This window comes from Globicephala melas, chromosome 11 (genome assembly GCF_963455315.2).
Source record: "Globicephala melas chromosome 11, mGloMel1.2, whole genome shotgun sequence".
Taxonomy (NCBI): Eukaryota; Metazoa; Chordata; class Mammalia; order Artiodactyla; family Delphinidae; genus Globicephala; species Globicephala melas.
This window is the reverse complement of record NC_083324.2, coordinates 47312842-47334320: the sequence shown is the minus strand read 5'-3', so window position 1 is coordinate 47334320 and position 21479 is coordinate 47312842. Positions and strand designations below refer to the sequence as shown.

At 43.2% G+C, this 21479-nt stretch overlaps 1 protein-coding gene and 1 pseudogene across 8 annotated transcripts in view; one reads left to right on the top strand and one right to left on the bottom strand.

Annotated features, from left to right (window-relative positions):
* Positions 1–9417: 9417 nt before the first annotated feature.
* Positions 9418–21479, top strand: part of EXOG (exo/endonuclease G) — a 63149-nt gene continuing 51087 nt past the window's right edge. For all 8 annotated transcript variants that reach the window (XR_009566021.1, XR_009566022.1, XR_009566025.1 and 5 more), the window contains exons 1-5: positions 9418–9592; positions 11388–11537; positions 16774–16913; positions 18415–18491; positions 19312–19426. Coding sequence is in view for 2 of the 8 variants with exons in the window: in XM_060308801.1 (XP_060164784.1) it covers positions 9430–9592; positions 11388–11537; positions 16774–16913; positions 18415–18491; positions 19312–19426 (645 nt within the window). In the remaining 6 variants the exon portion in view is untranslated. The remainder of the gene's footprint in view (positions 9593–11387; positions 11538–16773; positions 16914–18414; positions 18492–19311; positions 19427–21479) is intronic.
* LOC132598095 (large ribosomal subunit protein eL29 pseudogene) lies at positions 11941–13929 on the bottom strand (annotated as a pseudogene).

Here is a 21479-nt window from a genome sequence, read left to right as displayed (position 1 = left end):
CTTGAACATCCTCAGGATTCTTGAGCCCCCAGCTCACATGTTCTCAGCCGAGGGAAAGATCTGCCATCTCCAGGCCACTGAGGTGGTCCTTCCCCTGCCCCTGGGGCCAGGCTAATCCTCCTGTCATGCTTTAGGGAGCTGAGCAGGTGACCCTGCAGTTCTGTGTCCCCTTTCTCTCCAGTTGACCACGTTCTTGCTGGCTGCTGCCCTGCCCTTCTGCACTGGGTGCTTGGGTTGCATGTGTGGTGTTTCCTTGGTGGCAAGCCCAGCTGTGTACTGAGGGTCCACCGTGTGCTACGTGTGGCGCAGAAAGCCCATCACGTGGCCCCTGTGCTTGAGCCATGAGGGCAGGGAGGCAGCTGCTCCATCCAGGGTGGGAGGACTAGGTGACCCTCTTGCAAATGGAATTTTGCCTCTTTTTAGAATGCAATGTGAAGTTCCCCACGTCTATTGGTAATACAAGGATTTGATGTTTTTTTAGTAATATAGTGAGCGTATGTATGTAAGTTTTTACAAGTGGTACTAGAAGTTGAACAGCCTGGCATTATTCCGGAGAACTTGGCTCCCTAGAAAAATATCTAAATTGGAAAGCATTTTTCAGGAGAAATCAGTTTACTCAGTCTGTCAGTCCCAGCTATTTCAATGGCCTGTTGGGTTCTGAATCTTTGGAGAGACAGCCAGCCCTGCCTGATTCACAGCTCAGGGGCCCTCAGACCACATTTTTCCAAGAAGCACAGGGAATTGACTCTCTACACGCCGCCCCCCGCTCCCCCAAGCAGCCAGAAAAGGAAAGAGGACAAGATGGCTTTTTCTCCTCTTCTGGGTGATTTGAATTCTCCTAGGTCGATGGCTGTTCACAAAACCTGAACTAATAAAATGCTCAGCAGCTAATGTGTTCAGCCTAGTAATGATGAGTTTAAGTCTCAATCAGGAGTAATGTTTTAGGCAAAGAAACAGACCCAGTAATTCAGTTGATGAACTGTTTGTTTATTTTCTCAGTCTAGATTTGTAAACAGTGTATTCAGGGTTATAGGCATAGTTCTTTAAGTAAGACTCCTGACAGTTAATTTGTAACCAGCAATTCACGTATGAATGTATCCCAGACCTTTAGGAGGCTTGGGGAAGTTTTAAAAGATGATTTTAGTTTTGTAGCAAAAAGAAATTGAAGCTTAAAATGCACCCTCTCCCTTGGAAATTAATTTATTTGACTCAGCCACACTTTAAAAACAATTACAGTCGGCCCTCTGTATCCACGGGTTCCTCATTCGTGGGTTCAACCAACCTCGGATCAAAAATATTTTGGGGGGAAAAATTACAGAATGTTCCAAAAATCAAAACTTGAATTTGCCACCTACTGGCAACTCTTTACATAGTATTGACATTGTATTTACAACTATTTACATAGTATTTATATTGTGTTTGGTATTATAAGTAATCTAGAGGTGATTTCAAGTATAGGGGAGGATCTGTGGAGGCTATATGCAAATGCTACACCATTTTATGTAAGAGGCCTCTGCCTCGGTGGATTTTGGATTCCCATCCCCCTGCCACACTCCTCCCCCATACAGAGGGACGACTGTAGCGGGTCCAGGAGACCTATACATTATCATCAAGTAAAAGTCCAAATTATCTAGTGGGGTATTTTGAATATTCCTATTTTAAACTCATTTTGGGTCCACTGTAAACTTTGGTTTGGACAAGATATTGAATTTAAAGGATTTACCACTATTTAAATTTTTACAATTTTTACCAAGCTTTTACATTTTTGTGATGGTATCTTCCAGGTATGAGTGAAGCAGGACTTTTTGATTGTGGTACTCCATGTATCCCTGTAGTGCCAAAACCAGTGATATATTATTTGCTCCTATGGCAGCTCGTAGCGATAACACAAGTGTTTTTTCCTCATGAATTAAAATGCATATTCTCTAAACGCCAGCATGTGGAGATGGGCCCTGTGCTGCCCTTTCTTCTCCAGGAGTGTCTTTGGATTGTCTGGGGCCTAGACGATTCTGAGAAGTACTGCAAGTCAGTTACAGGACACTAAAGAAATACACACACGGACACGTGTGTATGCAGTGGATTCTACAAACGTGGTTTCTTGTGGACATCTACAGAAAAGCGTTTCATTCATTTGCAAAGTTTACATTTTTAAGCTGATGGTTATAAAAAATACAACGCATTAGCTAATGCTTTTCAGGCAGGTGAGGATGGGTTTTTTGCAAATGGATGAGTTCTGTCTTGAGTCCTGGGAATTTCTGCTGTTGGTTGGGAGTGGGCTCATTCCCTGATTCTCCGAATCATGTTTGCATTGTAATGTTGTTAGGTAGCATTGTAAATAAAAGTATAGGTTATATAATAGAGTTACAACACTTGAAATTTTACTTTAAAAAATCTATAGCACTACATATATATTTAGTTATATCACCTGACAGATTTCTTCTGCACAGTGTGGAGACTGTTTTATACCACAGATTATTTTTATAAAGTCTAGTGAGTTTCGAATAAGAATGATTCTCTAATCAGAGTAATGAGCTTTACCTTTCAAGATAAACATACACTGGAGTGTAAGTGGTGTGGCGCTGTCACTTAGCGCTCCTGCGGATTCTCGTTGATACACTGGCAGATTACAGACCATCTTTGGGTCTCGTTTGACCAAAACTCCACTCGTGGCTGTCTGTGTGGGACGGTCAGTGCAGGACAGGGGTGCTCAGCCCTGCTCCTTGCAGACCTGGAGGAGAGGGGCTGGGAGAGGCAAGTGGAGCCTGCAGTGTGCTTCACAGTCGTGCTTCCTCCTGAGGTTTCTTTTGAACAAAGGGTTCTGAGGTGAATAATTAGTTTCTAAGTTACTCTCATGGGTGAAGTAGTATGAAGGTGTTTTGGGGAACAGAAATTGCATGGGTGCAGGTTGGGGTGGGTTGGGACTAGAATAAGATTCAGGCTACGAACACGTGAAAAGAGGATTTGGTGATTGGAGAAATCTGCCAAACTGAATTATCTAGGACCAAGTTATCCAGTTTTCAGGACAGAATTCCCAATAGAGTAATTATTCGGAAAGGGGGAGGGTGGTGTGTGGACATAGTGATCAGATTATACGGAGAGCTGCCAGACACATGTTATCTTCTCTGTGAGGGCTGTTGGAGGCGAGAGGGGCTGCGTTGGCTCGCCACTTCAGTCTAGCGAGTAACCCAGGAGCCTGTGGAGGAGGCTCAGAATCCTGTACCAGCAGGGCATTTTCCCAGCATCTACAAGGTTTTCCCGCTCTTCCTACAAAGGTCAGCATCACTGCCATAATCTGGAAGGCAGTCTTCATGTTAGCCTTTTGATTTTTTGGGGAGAGAGTGGATGGTTATTGGGTAATGAGCCTTTTTGTTGGGGATGTATAGGAAGTATACATCATGTATACTCATCTATACTCAAGTGTAGAGTCATGTAGCTCATACTCTAGCCGTAATGGCTGAAGGCCTGTTCCCCAGCCCCTGCCTGCTGGCTTCAGCTGCTGCGTTCGGAGGTGTTCTGGTTGGGACAGAATTGTCAGGAGAGTCCCTAATGTGTCATGTGAAACCAGCTGTGCTTTTATTCGGTCTGATCGAGAGTCAAGTTTTACGCTACCCCTTTTATACTTGAATGAATTGAGTTTTGGCAGATCCAGGAGCACTCTGGGAACCAACCATCCGTCATTTTCCTGTTCCCCATCAAAGAACATTTCTCTGCTCTCCAGCCACATGTCTTGGAATGTAATTCTTTTGTGCCTTTGTTTTTGTCACCTGCCTCCCCCCAAAAGCAACTGCTGTAAGCTTTTTTCTACTTGTCTTTTCTAGCCCGAAACCCCACCTTTTTCCTTTTTCCCAGCTGTATTTTCTGGATGCAGTTCTGTGCTCCAGGTGTGTTAAGAACCAGTTACCTCAGACCTTGTGTTGAACAGTGTCACCATCTGGGTCCTCTCGAAACTGCAGGCTTGTGACATACACACGCAGGAACCCTGCCGAGTATGGGTACTTATTTGTTTTAAAGTAAAACTCTTCCCAAGGATTGCAAAAGGGGCTTCTGGCAAGCTCTTCATGGCCCTGCGGTGGGATGGGTCTCGAGTGCCATCTGAAGGGTGCTTTCTGCGCTCCACTTTGAATTCTGCCATTTTCAGTATTCTGCTGTCTGAATAGGCAGAGTGATTCAACTGGTTGGCCTTGTACACAAATGAGTTCCGAAAATGAGCTCTTTGTAACACATTTCCAGTCACTAAAGCTCAAATGAAGAACATTCCCTCAAATGGCAGGATTGAAAACCCCGCCCCCATCCACCACAGTGCATTTCGGGAAGATGTCTGTAGCGTATGTTGCTGTGAAATTAGGCCTTGCGGGTTATGGCTGTTTGTCATTTTGATGTATTTTAAATAAATATATATATATTTTTTAAAGAGCCTTTTTTACCAGTTCAGAAAGTTTAATTAACCAGCAGTCACCACATCTGAATTTTTGTCGCTGGGGCATAGATGGCAGACCAACATTAAAGTGGTAACTCAGCCCTACGAGCGTGGGCTGCCCACCTGGCCTGTCCTGCTGACCGTGGGACACCAGGGTCAGTGTGTCCCCACTGGCTCCCAACTCAGCCCTCGAAGTGTTCGGTCTCTACTCTGTTCAGGCGCTGTTTACTTCAGTCTCTGCAAGGGCTTTAGCCCAGCTGGGGTTTTCTCAGAGCCCTGCCACGAGTTAAGTGTATGTTGAGCCAAATAATTTCTCCATAAGGGAAAAACACGCTCATCGAAATTTTACCAGCAATGACAGATGAGAGTAGGAAAGGTTAGGCAACATCTGGGATTTGATTTGGAAAGTGTCCAAGTCATTGTCAAACACCGTCTGAGAGCCAGTGACCGTACAGAGATTCTTAGGAGACCTCATCTGAGAGTGTGAAGACCTCCTGTGAGGGGAGGAGTTGTTAAAATGCCAGCGTCTTTTTCCTCCCTTTTTTTTTTTCCCTGGAATTCTGTAAAAATGCAAAGAGAATTGGGTGGTACTTGAGAATTGGGGGTGAGGGTTACCGCAGATGAGAAACATACTTCTAGATTTCAGTTCCACGCCACAAATCCACACAATGCCGTTTTTCAACTGTACAAAAGAATCTGCTTATGAATTTGACATGATCTTAATGGTAGCATCAAAGGCCGAATTTTTCACGTGTTAATATTTTTTCCACATTTGTCCTTGAATCTGAAGAACTTCATACAGTACTGTAAATTTAACTTACATTGAGTTTGATGTCAATTCTTGTGAAAAGAGCTTCTGCATGTAACAGACACACAGTTAAGGAACACAGCAGAGTACAACATTTGCAGGACCAATTCTGGAACCAACAGATGTCACCTCTCATTTGCCATCTTATATGTCAGTGTTACCAGCTCCTTCTAAATGTGTGTATTATTTGTAAGGAAAAGAAGGAAAATCCTAAGACTTGTCTAATAACTTAGTGGAGAATGTGTGTGTTGGGTTTAGGATGGATAGCAAAGTCTTTTTGAGCTGTGTTATCTAACTTGTATATAAAACTGTAATTAAAAGTTTGGATTCACCTGTTTCTCACGGTTTACAATGACGAATCATTTGAAAACTCTGGAAATGTGACTAGGATATGATTTAAGCCTGTAGAAGTGAAGAAGCTCTTCAAGTGCTAAAACTAAAGACTTCTAGTTTTTGGCTCAAATTCAGTAAGTACTGTTTGTATGCCAGGATATGTGAGATGTAAATGTAATAGGTCACTTTTCACCCTTGTAGCTATAAAATAAAAATTTTGTAGAACAGAAATAGATTGTACTACTGAATTAACAAAAGTTATACTAAAGTATCATGTTTAAAAAAATATATATATATACACACACACACAGAGTTAAGCTTGTTGCTGTTACCCTGTCTGGATTTGAAAAGTGTGCTGATTTTTATATATATATATATATATATATATATATATATATATATATATATATATAAAACACACACATATATATATATTATATACCCGCACACATCTAAAATGGCCTAAAGCAGACATCCATGTAATTACAGTTGCAAAATGAAGACATTTTGGAGAGAACATTGTATCATAGTTCATTCATTTGCAGTGGATCTTTGTTCCTTTTTACTGTGGTAATTTTAGAAATGAGTGTCAAGTTTGGAATTAGATCTGCTAAGTTGGGGTTTTGCTGCTTGAACTCTGCACTGGGTCCTCAAATAAACCGATGTGAATGTAGTTTTTTCCCCCTGTGTGAAGAAGCAGCCACACCCCAACAGATAGGAGGAAAAATCTAGAACTGTTTCAAGTTTTATCTTTTTGTATATGAAAATAAAATAATAATAATAATAAAAATCCTGTTGTCTCTCTTAATCACACGGCAGGGGGTTGTGTTCTCCCACTTACAGGGCCAACTTGAGCACCTCCGTGAATTCCTGCTTGGACGACATGCAGTTAATGGCCGATACCTAGGCTGTCAAGGTCCTGTGGGTGGACCTAAGCACAGGTCTCCAGGTCTACCCTTCAGAAGCTCAGGACTTAGTTCGAGACACTGTGGGCTTCTCCTTAATGGACTGTCCTGGGACTTTGGGTATGTTCCTGCAGGACAGGGGTGTTATTTTCCAAATCCCCCAGATCCCCCCACACACAACCCTGCTCCCCAATCATATACTTTGCAGACAGCCCTGAGCAATATTTTTGTAAGTGCAGCAGAGAAACCTAGAAAATAAGTTATATTCAGGACTACTGAGAATACAAGCGCTGCCATTTCCAAACATGGCTGAGTAGCTGGGTCACTTGCTGAGCTGTTAAAAAAATACAGTGATGGAGCACCACCCCAGATCTGAATCAGCAAGCCAGATCTCCCGTTTGGGAGCTCCTGAGTTATCTCACTAGATGCAAACGTGGTTCCCTGCTAATAAAATAATTATAGTCTCTACTACCTAATAAAACAGGAAAGACGCAGAAATCACCTCACTGCTTTCTGCAGTAACATAAAAGATTTTTTTTGGCCTCTGACTAATATTTGCTAAGTGGAGAAACAATTGCTTTGAATCCTTCTGGTGGTGTCAATGCCTTTTTATTCACTGTTTATTATGAAGATTAAATAACCTGCTTGGATCTCTTTGGAACAATTTTTGATGAAGGGGCCCTCTATATTTAGGAACCGGTTGTCCAGTTTTTGATCCATTTTGTCTTCTCAGAGTTAGAAAGTTCACCTTTTATTAGTGAGTGCCCTTGATGAGAAGGAGAGGAAGACAAAAGGCTAACATTTTTGAATGAAGACCTTAGCGCTAGCAACACTGGAAGGTCGAACTGCAGGGACCATCTGGTTGCTTTCTCTTCAGCAAAGGGATTCTTTCAGTTAAAACAAAAAAAAAATTGGACACAGAAGCCGGTTCATAAAAGCAGGCTTGCCCAAGTTAGCAAGTAGAAGAGGGCTCAGGGGCCATTCAGCCTTCCCTCCCACTCCTTCCCTTAATTCTCAAGCACCCCTATGGAATACTAGGGTTCCCCTGATGATAGTTTTAAAACTACTGGTCCTTCATTTTAAAGGTGGACAAACAGGCCCAGAGGAGGTACCCTACCCAGAGTCGGGCAGACTTTACTTCTAATTCTTGACTCTTGGGGCCCAGTGTGGGGTTCACTGTTGTTTCCAAGTACAGGATGTGGGAGAGGAAGAGTCACCCACCATTTCTCTCTCTTTCTGGTGCTTAGCACAGTGCATGGCACTTAGGAGGGCCTTGAGAACTACCTCTTGAGTGAATGTGTGTATTTAGTAAATTCTGATGGAAGCTGTCAAAGCAGCTTTGAAACCTACAGATACTAGTGTTGCCTGGTTGTATTTGGACTCTTGACTGCACATGCCAGACACCATTAAACAAAAAGGGGGCTTTGCCGGAAGGATCCTGGGGCAAGTGGCCAGCCAAGCCTTGGGTAAAGGGCAGGATGTGTCTGGGCTTCTTCAGGAGCCTCGGAAGCTGGGGTCAGCATGGCACGCCTTCACCCGTGTCTCAGCATTTGTTCCACTGGTGTTCTGTGCAAGACCAGATGCATCTACTCTTTGTCTACTTAGCAAGAAAAAAGGCTGTAGACAGAGCGGGAGTTCCATATGTCACAGCTGTGCTATCTGGAGAAAGTTCCAGATCGAAAATCCTTAGGAAGACTCTGGTTGACTTAGCTCAACCAGTTAGTGTCGGAAGCCCTGGGGATTATACAAAATGACTTCATGACAGGTATTCCTGGGAGGGCGTATGGAGCCATGAAGCTGTCAAAACAACGTATACTTTTTTTTTTTTTTTTTTTTGCGATACGCGGGCGTCTCACTGCTGTGGCCTCTCCCGTTGCGGAGCACAGGCTCCGGACGCGCAGGCTCAGCGGCCATGGCTCACGGGCCCAGCCACTTCGCGGCATGTGGGATCTTCCCGGACCGGTGCACGAACCCGTGTCCCCTGCATCGGCAGGCGGACTGTCAACCACTGCGCCACCACGGAAGCCCAAAACAACGTCTACACTTAAGTTGGTTGTTAGAATTGGCCTCCTGCTTAGTGAACTAAATCCACATGGAATGCTGGAGATTATGCTGCAAAATGAAGAAGACCTATTTATTTGTGAATGGGAGTACATAAAACATATAACCTTCCTTTGACAGCAGGCATTCAGCAATCCGGATTCCATATTCTATAAAGATAAAGTAGAGCTGCCTAAATAAAAATTGCTAATATTAACAGAGCACTTAACGACATGCCCCAGGTTCTTCCCTAAATGCTTTACATGGTTAATCTCCTTTAATCCTCACAAGAACCCTATGGTCTAATAAGTATTATTATTATTACTATTATTATTCCCGTTTTAAAAAGAGGAAACAGAAAGGTAGAAAGTGGTTGAGTGGGGATCCAAACCCCTGTGCTCTGATTCAGGGTCCTAAACCACCATGGAGTACTGTCTTGTCAAGAAACTCCTTAGGAGATGCCAAGCTATCTTTAGAAGTTACGATTTGTGTACCATGCGATTTCAAAGCCACGTGTCATGAGGCCATCCAATGTGGCAGAGGTTTTAGAATCAGACCTAAGTTGGAATCTCAGTTCTGAGGACCTTAGCGTAAGCATGCGCAAGTGGTTTACTCACCTATTAAACGGGACTAAGAGTATTTTCTTCTTAGGACTGTATGTGCACATACCGAGCCTTCAAAGCGTCATGCTCTCACCCATCACCCGGCCCAGGGGACCAGGCATGGAGCCGGGACGCTCCTGGGCCTCCAGGTTTGTCACCAGGGAGCGCGCTCTTGCGCTCTGCCCTCCGGCGTCTCCTGAGAGGCTCAGGGCCAGCGACTCCAGGTAGCGCATGCGTGTCTTGGTCCCGCGGTTGCGATTGGCTTTCAGGCGGCTGACTTGGAGTGCGCAGGCGCTAAGGCAAACAGCTAGCGTCTCGGGCAAGATGGTTGCCACAGCTTTTGCCTCCCGCTTTCGAGGCTCCCGACGCTTTTTGAGTGGCTTCGTGGCTGGAGCCGTCGCGGGCGCTGTGGGAACCGGGCTAACTGTCGTGCAGTTCCTCCGGAGTCAGGACGCTGAGCCAGCGTTGGCGGTGAGGGAGCCGGACGGTGAGTGTGTGGGCCCCCAGGTCTCGGGCCCGGGCTGCTACCTCGGTCAGGAGCCGTAACCATGGACGCGCGCTGTCTCCACTCGCCAGGCCCTTGGTCGTCTGCCGTGCAGTCTCCCGGCTCGGCTTCCTCTCCCGGCGTTGCGTCTCACCTGCCTGCTCCGTGTACTTCCTTCCCCCTGGGGATATACTACCCCGACATGTGTGTTTTTATTGTCTATGTCCTCCCCTAGATTGTTAGCTCCATAAGCGGTCGGACGGTGTCAGTTTTGTTCTCCACCAGCCCGGTACCTGGTACATAATTGGTATCCAGTACGTATGGATGAATGAACGAATGAACACATAGTTTTAGCAGATCAGTTAACTGTCCTCAATTTATCATCGTTCAAATGAAGAATACCTGCTGGCCCTTCTTCAAAGTATGTAAATCCGCAGGTTACCAGGTGTACCTTATATTTGACAAAGTAAATGAGCTCATGCTCGGATACACTAATTTAACTTGCTCCTCCTGATACTTGGCATTTAGGAAGAGAGCAACTCTGGTGGGTTGAAGCCTGGAGAGCGCATCAAGAGAGAATTGTTTGGAAACCGACTCCCTGTTCCGTGCGTGCTTGGTTTCTCCCACTAGGAGAAGCAATACCAGTTTTACCACTGTCTTGCTGCAGCACACATCTCTGCTTCAGTACCAGAACATTGAGGAAGAGTGTCAGTGAACGATGGTCTTTTTTTTTTTTTTTTTTGGCTGCATTGGGCCTTCGTTCCTCCACACGGGCTTTCTCTAGTTGCGGCGAGCGGGGGGCTACTCTTCGTTGCGGTGCGCGGACTTCTCGTTGCAGTGGCTTCTGTTGTTGCAGAGCACCGGCTCTAGGCGCATGGGCTTCAGTAGTTGTAGCACGCGGGGTCACAGGCTCAGCAGCCGTGGCACACGGGCTTAGTTGCTCCACGGCATCTGGGATCTTCCCAGACCAGGGCTTGAACCCGTGTCCCCTGCATTGGCAGGCGGATTCTAAACCACTGCACCACCAGGGAAGCCCCTGAACGATGGTCTTTTAAAAAAATTTAAAAGGCTGTGCTTTTGTCCCCACATTAACTCTTAGAACATAATGAGTACATAGGCTGTCGTGCATTTAATCATATCAATGACTAGTAATGACAGGAGTTTTCCCTTTGCTGCTTTTGTATACACTGTACTTTGTGGGGCAGAGATTTGAAAATTTGATGTGAAAGACCAGCAAGATCAGGTCCTTATTTAACAGTTAATGAGGTACTTCCCTGGTGGCACAGTGGTTAAGAATCCGCCTGCCAATGCTAGGGGACACCGGCTCGAGCCCTGGTCGAAGAATATCCCACATGTGCCGCGGGGCAGCTAAGCCTGTGCGCCACAACTACTGAGCCTGCGCTCTAGCAACAAAAGCCACCTCATTGAGAAGCCTGCACACCTCACCGCAACTAGAGAAAGCCCGCGGGCAGCAAAGAAGACCCAACACATCAATCAATCAATCAATCAATAAGAAAATAAATAAATTAGAAAATAAATTGGAAAAGTAAAAAATTTTTTTAAATTAAAAAAAGAACAGTTAATGAAATAGCTACAGTTTACCTGGATAGAACTATACAACTGATTATAGGCAAAACCAGTATTTTGCCTACTGTCTCTTTTCTTTGCTTTATAAGTAATTGCAAAAATGAGATCACCTGGTTGATTAAATTGTTGAGTCAGTCCTTTGTCTTACCCCCTTCCTTATAATTTTTTATTCCTAATAATAGTCACTAACTGTTATTTTTTTCATTTTTAGGTTCTTCAGAAAGGGCTCTCTTAGAACAATTTGGATTCCCTTTAACTGGAACAGAGACAAGGTGCTACACTAACCATGCCTTGTCTTACGATCAGTCAAAGCGGGTGCCTAGATGGGTTCTTGAACATATATCCAAGAGCAAGATAACGGGTAGGTGGTTAGAAGCAAAGGCGTTGTTGAAAGATGTTTCCAAATTTAAAACAAGGAGGATTATTAATAATTTCAACCATTTCTACTTTACAGCACATTTAGAAAATGATGGTGTTTGTCTGGCTCACTAGATAAATGGACCCTGCCTGGCAGCCAGGGCACCCTAGACCCTTCCAGGCTGTCTCAGGGGTTGAGAGGATCTGTATCTTGACATATGAATTGGAGGCTTTGTCATAAATATTCTTGGAATGAGCACCACTCATTCATTACATCCACAAATGCTTTTTGTTTTTCCTGCCTCAGGTTTATTTGTACAAATAGCACAGGAGGACACCAGCCCCATGCAGACAGCAGCCAGGGGTCACACCAGTCCTTCCGTCCTCACATTGGCAGACAAAGGTCTCTACTCCAGAGCCTTTGTGGGGTTCTGGGCACCTTTGGGAGCCTGAGCTGGAGCTGGAGCAGCAGCTGCACCTGCAGCCTTGGCCTTGGTTTGAGCCTTGGCCTGGGACTTTGGCCGGCAGAGCCTGAAACCGTTAGCGATGCAGGCATGAGCACGTTTCCCGAGCTTGGGGTGAGCAATGTAGGCAAGTTGACTGAGCTTGCGGCTGCCGCCTGTTGGGCTCTTGGGCTCGACCTCCTTGGGCTTTACGAGAGCCTTTTTTTAAAATTAATTAAATTATTATTAGTTTTTGGCTGTGTTGGGTCTTTGTTGCTGCACGCAGGCTTTCTTTAGTTGCGGCGAGCGGGGGCTACTCATTGCGGTGGCTTCTCTTGTTGTGGAGCGTGGGCTCTAGGCTAGCGGGCTCAATACTTGTGGCTCGCGGGCTCCAGAGCAGAGGTTCAGTAGTTGTGGCGCACGGGCTTAGTTGCTCTGCAGCATGTGGGATCTTCCCGGACACGGGCTCGAACCCGTGTCCCCTGCATTGGCAGGCAGATTCTTAACCTCTGTGCCACCAGGGAAGTCCCTTTACGAGAGCCTTTATAGCCTCAGCATGTGCACTTATGGCCTTGGCGTTGTTGGCCTGCATCTTCTTCAGGCCCTTCTTGTTGTGCTTCTTGGCAAAGCGCATGTTCCTCAGGAACTTGGGGTCCACCCCCTTAAGAGATTCATATTGTGATCGGGGTTCTGTGATGCCGTTTCTGTGCTGCTTTCGGGACTGGTTGTGCATGGTGTGGTTCTTCGACTTGGCCAGGTCTGCACCGGGGCCTGCCCACAAATGCTTTTTAAGTGCCTACTTGTGCATGGCTCTGTGCTGAGCCTTGGGGTTATATCAGTGACCAGAGTAGATGGTTTCTACCCCCAAGGCACTTTGAATTGGGGAGGGGGTTGGGTGGACCTATCAAATGATCATAAATGTATAATTACAATTGGCAATAACTGTTCTGAAGGAAAAATGATTGCAAGTTGGGATAGTATAATTAAGGAACAGTAAAGAATACGATGGGAGATTATAACAGGAGAACCTGATACTGATTAACGAGGCTTCTTTGAGAAAGTGGCCTGAAGAGTGGATGGCAGTCACTCAGGCAGAGGAGTTGGATGGGCAGCGGGGGTATGGAGAAGAGCGTTCAGGCAGGGAAAGAGAAGCACAGTTGCATCTTTCAAGGCCCCAATGTGAAGAGTTTGGTTCGGTTATGGAACTCAAAGAAGGCCAGTGTGGCTGGAGCAAGGGAGAACGTGATGTGAAATGAGACTGGAGAGGCAGGCAGGTGTGTGAGCCTGTTCACGTGTCCTCAAGTTTCTTGGTGCGTTCCTGTAATTAAGATGACCAGATCTTGCTATTCAATGTCAGATTAGCTTCTAGGTAGCCTACTCCAATTTACACTCCCACCATCATTATTTGTCCTGTCTCTCCCAGCCCTCACACATAATGAGCATTATTGAGCTTTACCAATTTATTAGTTGATTTAATTTGCGTTTATTGATTACCAGGGAGGGTTAATATTTTGTGAATTATTCTTTCTTTGTGAATTTTTCTTTACGATTTTCAATAGGGATATTCTTTTTTTTTAATATTTATTTTATTTATTTATTTTGGCTGCGTCGGGTCTTAGTTGAGGCATGCAGGATCTTTAGTTGTGGCATGTGGGCTCTTAGTTGCAGCATGCAGACTTTGTTGCAGCATGCAGACTCTTAGTTGCAGCATGCATGCAGGATCTAGTTCCCTGACCAGGGATCGAACCCGGGCCCCCTGCATTGGGAGCACGGAGTCTTACCCACTGGACCACCAGGGAAGTCCCAGGGATATTCTTTTTTGAATTTTGTAGGAGTTCGTTTTTACATTAAGGATATTATTTTTTGTCATAGTTGTTTTATTCCCATTCTCTTATTTGCCTGTTAATTTGCTATATGGCCCACAGATCATTTCTCCATTGCTTTACAGTGCATGCTATGCTTAAATATATTAAAATGCTGATACTAAAATGAGTGTGTGCCTTTATAGAGTACACATTAACCAGCAGAATGGCAGGAGGCTTGGAATATGCTTGCTGCTAGAAGGAAACTGATGGAAGCAGAAACTGTATCCTAGCAGGTGAAATTGATTATGAATTTACATCAAGAGAAACTCACTTGATTTAGTCTAAAGCCTGATAAATTTCCTTTAAATACAAAAGTTTTCCCAAGATGGAATTTCAGCTTTACTAATTTTATCTTGCTGTTAAGTTATCATTTTCAGAGGCATATAAAAAAAGCACTGTTTCATATTGTACGTCACACGAGCTGTGTAATCTTGAGGAGGTAAAATAGAGCTAGTTAATATTTGAAAACAAGAAGCAACGTACCTGTGATTTACTTATTTTAGTGTAAAGCATCTTCTGTTTTAGTTATGACAGACTAAGTTATTTAGATTAACTCTCCTGCTAAAAACAACAAGAAATGTTATTGGCAGTATATAAAAAGTATATATAAAAAAAAATCACTAAAAAAAAACCATGAAGAGGGACTTCCCTGGTGGTCCAGTGGTTAAGAATCTGCCATCAAATGCAGGGGACCCGGGTTTGATCCCTGGTTGGGGAACTAAGATCCCACATGCCGCGGGGCAGCTAAGCCCACGCGCTCTGGAGCCCGTACACCGCAGCTAGAGAGAAGCCCATGTGGCCCAACGAAGACCCAGCGCAGCCAAAAAAAAAAAAAAAGTCTCAGAAGCCAGATTCCTGGCTTCTGATCCTGGCTTTAAAAACAAACAAACAAACAAAGCATGAAGAGGCAACATGATAGTAGAGCTTTCTTTGCCAGGCCAATATTTGGGGGAACGCCAGAATCCAGAGGGGTAAGGGTGGCCCGGGTAAACCAAAGCCACATTGCCTTTGGTTCTGCAGCCTTAAATGGGGTGAGGGGGACTGAAGGCAAGACCTAGGGCTCAGCCAAGGTAGATTATCTTACCGGAGACCCTTCCCACATTAACCTGGAACCCCAGAGGGCTGCACCCTCGGGGATGGGTGAACCAGAACTTACTTGCCTGCCCACCATAAGGAACTACACAGAAGGTTGCCTTGGCACTGAGCAGATAAGGATCAAAAAGGAAAATAAAAAGTTTGTTCTAGAGAAGTTGAGACCACAAACTGGCTGTCATGTAGACTTGTAGCCCAAAGCCATGTAGCCTGTACGGATCAAGGAACCTTAAACCCTGAGCTTGCTTTACTGTGGTCCTCCACTGCTAATGCCTCCAGACACTGGACAGAAGTAAGTTTACATCCTCTCTTCAGGAAGGCATCTTCATCCTAGGATTTTGGAAATTCCCACAAGTGATTTTTCTTTTTCTTTTTTTTAATTTATTTTTGGCTGCGTTGCGTTTTTGTTGCTGCATGTGAGCTTTCTCTAGTTGTGAGCGGGGGCTACTCTTTGTTGCGGTGCACAGGCTTCTCATTGCGGTGGCTTCTGTTGTTGCGGAGCATGGGCTCTAGGCGCAAGGGCTCAGTAGTTGTGGCTCTCGGGCTCTGGAGCGCAGGCTCAGTAGTTGTGGTGCACGGACTTAGTTGCTCTGCAGCATGTGGGATCTTCCTGGACCAGGGCTCGAACCCGTGTGCCCTGCATTGGCAGGCAGATTCTTAACCACTGCACCACCAGGGAAGTCCCCCCCTCCCCCGCCCCCAAATGATTTTTCAAGGGCAGTGAACACCAGATAAAGAAAACCAGACATACCAGGAAGCGATTCCAATGGTAATGACACTTAGAGAAGTTTACTAGTAATTCTCTGTTTACAATTATTATTATTTTTTTTATGGGGTGATTCTAAGAAGCTAGACATTAGATACTTTACTCTGAACCTTGGGGTCTGATAATTTAATTTTTTTCTTGATTGAATGAAATGACATTAGAATCAGTAACTTCATTAATCCTCGTTTTACACTTTTTTGAGTAGCAGCCTGAGTATATTCCATTTGTCCTCACAATTTTTGTAGTTTAACAAGGCCTGTCCTAATGACAGTGGAAAACATAGTGTTAGGATTCGCTGGTGTCCACGGTGGCAAACTACTCTGGAGGTATCAGAATATAAGCAAACTTGAGATTTTGTCTCTCCTGTGTGGTGCTCAGATATTTTGTGTCAGGAGTTTCTGGATTGATCTCATAACCTAAATGTTTGTTTTGTCACGGCTTAAGAGGCAGTAAGCAAGATATCAGAGGCACTCTCTCCCTCCTCTAGGCTGTGCCTGCCCAGAACAGATTGTTTTGTGTCTATATATCCATTATTTCAGTACGTATAAACTTGTCAAATACCGTTGTACAACATACAATACATGGGCGTCTTTTTTTTTTTGTGGCTGAGCCACGCGGCATGTGGAATCTTAATTTGCTGAGCAGGGACCGCACCCACGCACCCCACACGGAGTCTTAGCCATTGGACCTCCAAGGAAATCCCCGTGGGGGTCTTTTTAAAAAGCAAGAGTGTATTTAGTAACTAAGCTTTTTGTACAGCTCAGCTATTTGATTGGTTATTACTTTTACATAGATACCATCCAAGGGATTTTTCCCTTTAACTTGAAAGGCCAGAAACAAAAGTATATGAGGTGAGATGGCTGCACTGTATGAAAAACATTCTTTCCTGGACTAGTCCTTGCTAAATTCAGGTGAAGTAGCCGAACTATCCCAGGAACTTGAGACATGCGTGCTGTCACGAAGTACTAGCTGCTCAGAGAGCTACCAGCCAGCAACAAGCAGCTTGCCTTGCTTAGAGAATCTTGAGAGAGATTTGACCACTGGTAACTTACCATTTTGTGTGTTTTTCTTCAGGTGATGCAGACAGAAAACATTGTAAATTCAAGCCAGATCCCAACATCCCTCCAACCTTCAGTGCCTTCAACGAGGACTATGTTGGCAGTGGGTGGTCACGAGGCCACATGGCTCCAGCAGGAGATAACAAATTCTCATCTGTAGGCATATTTTTTGGGAGGGATGGGAACACAGGGCTGGTATTATGTGTACCATGGGACTTGGAAATTAAAAACCTAGGAGCCAAACCATAACACTTGAGAATTTTCATACCCTATTTTGTATTTTTCTTCCTGACTTCGCTTCCTTTCTTTGCTCAGATGCTCAGACATTTTTAAACAGGTTGAGGAAAACTAAATGCTATGCAAAAGGGAATTGTAAAGCCAATAGGAGCTAAAGCTACTCACTCATTTTTATCTTGAAAGATTTCAGACCTGTAGAAAAGTTGAAAAAAGAACACAGAAAAAATATGTTGACTTGTAGAAAAGTTAAGGATAGTACAGCAAAAACATTTTGATACATATATTTTATATATGCATTTTTTTAAACCATGGACAGTGAATTGCAGACATTGTAGCACTTCATGCCTAAGTAGATTGCTCAGGAGATTGTATTGTCTAAAGATGAGGATATTTGAATATATGTCAAGTGTATCATTATACCAAGAAATGTGTACAAGTGTATTTTTGTATATTTGTACAATAATATCCAGTATACAGTTCTCACTCAGATTTGCCAAATTTTCCCAATTATGTCCTTTACAACTTTTTTTTGGATTCAGTATCTAATCATGAATCATATATTACATTTAATTGTCATGTCTCTCTAGCCTCCTTTAATTTAGGATAATTTCTCTGCCAAAAAAAGGTGAGAAATGTCTTTTCTGACATTGGCATTTATTGCATGAATTGGTGATTATTATCATTAAGATAGTGGTTCTTAACCTTGGATACTCATTGTAACTACCTTGGGAAGTTTTAAAAAATCCTGATGCCCAGACCTGTAACCCAGAGCAGTTAAATCAGAAATTCTAGGGGTTGGGACCTAGGCATCGATATTTTTGAAGCTCCCTAGGTTATTTCAATGTGCCTTCAAGGCTGAGAACCACGGTTTGACAAGAGGGTATTTGGTGGCCTTGGCAGTGTAGATCAATGAAAGGAAATCCAAAGACAGAGCCTTGGGTTTACAGGTCAGAAGTGTGGGAGGAATGAACACATGGTGGCTAGAAATTCAGAAGAATAGGACTTTTTCTGTGCCACTCTTGAACTAATGTGTTTGCACTGTACTACTTAAATACTACTGTGCTCCTGAAAGCTGCCCTTTGTTGAGAAACCCTCTGCCAGAGGCTTAGCACTAGAATTCACCTTTTAGCTTTATACTGGAAATTTTTCGTTCATAGTCTACATTATTGGTTTGAATTTTATAAATTGTGAAGAAAAGCAGCACACCAAACTACTTCTTTTGTTATAGTCCTTATTCTGAATAATCATTATTGAGCTTTTTGTCAGGAGTAGCTGTGGCTTTCGTTTATCTAAACAGATAGTTGCTGTAATTGCCTGGAGCTAAGGTATGAAAGAGGAGCTGGTTATCTCTGCTTTGTAAAATCTCTCTCAAAGGGAAAAGTATTTCAGTGCAAGTTACTGTTTTTATTTCTTTTCACAGAAAGCCATGGCTGAAACCTTTTACCTTTCTAATATCGTGCCTCAGAATTTTGATAATAATGCTGGTTACTGGAACAGGTGAGGGGTGAGAGTTTTAAAAATGTGATTCTGTGGGAGATGAGTGATGTGACAGGAGTGTGTGTGCCTAGCATCTGTTTCTGCCTTTGTTTTTTCAAATGTTAAAACTACTGAAGATAAATATTTTGGACTAGTTTTCTTTGCTAGATTTGGAAGTATAGACTTCAGAACATAGCCAGCCATTTTGGTCATGTTTCCTCTGGTCAGAAGTCCAGTTCTGGAAGAAACTACTAAAAATATTATTACTGAGACAGTAGAACACTATGTTTATAGGCAGAGGATACTGTATTTTTCTCCACTTGTATTGAAAGTATTTCTCCACTTGTATCTCCACTTGCATCATTAAAATATTTATTCAGTAAAGTAATTCTGGCCCTTGAAATTTATTCTAAGGAATTAATACAATGTTGCATTATTTAAGAAATGTCAGGATAAACCCAGTTGTCCTACAATAGGAGTAGTTACATAAAAACGATATATCAACTTTTTGAAATGATATGTAATTCTTGAAAAAAGTTTATTTGAGAACTAGGGCATAGAAAAATATGAGGAAACAAAACAAAATTTCAGTTATAAACATTGAATGCACACACAGGAAAATGTAGGTAGTTGTATAAATGCATGTATTTTTAGAGTTTTTCCATGCAGTAAACACACTGGGAAGAACATTGTTTATATGCTTATAGTGTTTTGTGCCATATTCTCCTTACATTGATTTCTCTAATATTCTTGGTATCTCTCCTAAGGACTTGATACGGTTTGCTGCTTTTTCTACATTTACGTGTGAGAATATCACACATCTTTTTGCTTTGTTTCTCAGAATGGAAATGTACTGTCGAGAACTGACAGAGAGGTTTGAGGACGTCTGGGTAGTATCTGGACCGCTGACCTTACCTCAGACTGGAAGCAATGGAAGGAAAACGGTTAGTTACCAGGTAGGAACGTGTTTTAATATTCAAGCTTATGTTATTTGCGTGAGATTATAATCTCATTCTTTATTCTACTTTTAAATTTCATTTATTCACCAGGATTTATTGAGCACCTGTTGGAAAGATAGGCATAGAGGATAAAATGATGGGTTAAAAAGCAAGCATTGACTTCAAGGCGCTCACAGTTTAGAAGGGGAAATAGACATGTTATCAGTTAATTATGTTAAAGTGTGATCTGATGTATAAACGCATAGATGAAGTGGTGTCGGAACGAACTGACCAACCCTATTTGTGGGGGTCAGGAAGACTTCACAGAGGAGGAGATGTTTTTTTCTGGTCCCGCTGCATGTGGGATCTTAGTTTCTCAACCAGGGATTGAACCCTCATCCCCTGCATTGGAAGCGCAGAGTCTTAACCGCTGGACCGCCAGGGAAGTCCCCCAAGGAGATTTTTGAGCTAGATCTCGATGGGTAAGAGTGAACTGAGTCAGGAGGGAAGCACGGGGACTCCAGAGGATGGACGGTGTGAGCGCAGGACACTTAAGATCAATAGCAGAATTCTGGGGTTTAGGTATCGTTACAGACGCGGGCTGAACTCAGGCAGATGGAGTGAGGAGGAATGGAGGAATACAGGAAAGAGTAATCACAAATTCACTATTTGGGTGAAGAAGAGGGAAAAATTCAGGAAGACATCCAGATTGCAGTTAGTTGAATAAATGGGAGGAAAAGCTTTTCTTCTAGATGCTTGGATTTTTTTAAAAAGGTGAAGGTTTTTTTTTACATGCACGATATATGAGAACTTTATGAACTAAAGGAAAGGGAGATTGAAGATATAAGAGAGTATAATTAGTGATGTGAGAGCTGTAGACAGCTTCTGTTATGCCTGAGATTAAGGATTCTGCCAAGATATGGACACCAAGGGGGTAAAAGGAGGGTAGGATGAATTGGGATATTGGGACTGACATATATACACTAATATGTATAAAATAGATAACTAATGAGAACCTGCTGTATTGCACAGGGAACTCCACTGTACAGTAGAAACTAATACAACATTATAAAACGACTATACCCCAATTAACAAAAAAAAAAAGAAAAAAAGGATTCTGCCAAGAGGGTGGCTGAACTGATGTACTGTGAGATCTACAGAGGGTCGGGAATGAAGTGAGGTGAGGAGGAAGAAAGGTGATAGAGTCAGTGAAAGGAGAGGGATTGAAGGACTTCCTGGAAAGTCAAAGAGGAGGTGTGTTGCGGGGGAACATCTAGTAGATGTTTAGTAAATGCTGCTTAGGTTACATGGTTACTTAAGGGGGTCTGTGATAAAATTAAATGATCCAAGAAACAGTTAGGAAAACGAGAACAATTTTCGGGTGTATTCTGTCCCACTGGACTGGCGTATTATCAGCCCGTCTGGCTCTGATGAGCAGTGATGTGTAAGTCTCCAAGTGTTCACACAGGTGCTCACACCCTCAGTATTCCAGGGGTTCTTGTGGGAGAGAAGCAGTGGCAACGGAGTTAGTATTCCAAGCAGAGTAATCTCTCTCATCAACTTGCTATTTTCCTATTTTTTGTAATACTAGAAGGAAAAAGTGCCTTGAAGCTCCCTGTGTTCTCTTGTTTTTCGAATACTAATTATTCTTGAGCTCTGGTAAATCCTCTTTCCTCTTACTTTTGGAAAATAGGTTCTCCCAGCTTTCACTTCCACACCTTAAATGATCAAATTACAGTTTTGTGTGGGCTTTGTTTTCATAAAATTGAAAGATTTGTATGACTAGCTCACTGTGTGGTAGAAGAAAAATGTATACAAGGTTTAAAAGGGACAGTTAACCACTAGTTAAGAGCATTTCACGAAACAGCTTTTGTGTGTGTGTGTGAGTGAATATTTCTGTTAAATATGTTTTGGCCACATGCTGTCGTGGGAAATATATTGTTTTTCTTAAGTTGGATATAATTTTTATTATCTGTCTGCTAAAAGCGCCTAGAAGCAGTGATATGCTATTAGCAATGAGTGTACCCTGAGACCAGATCTTGGTTTCTAAAAAACCACCTCCTGCTGAAAG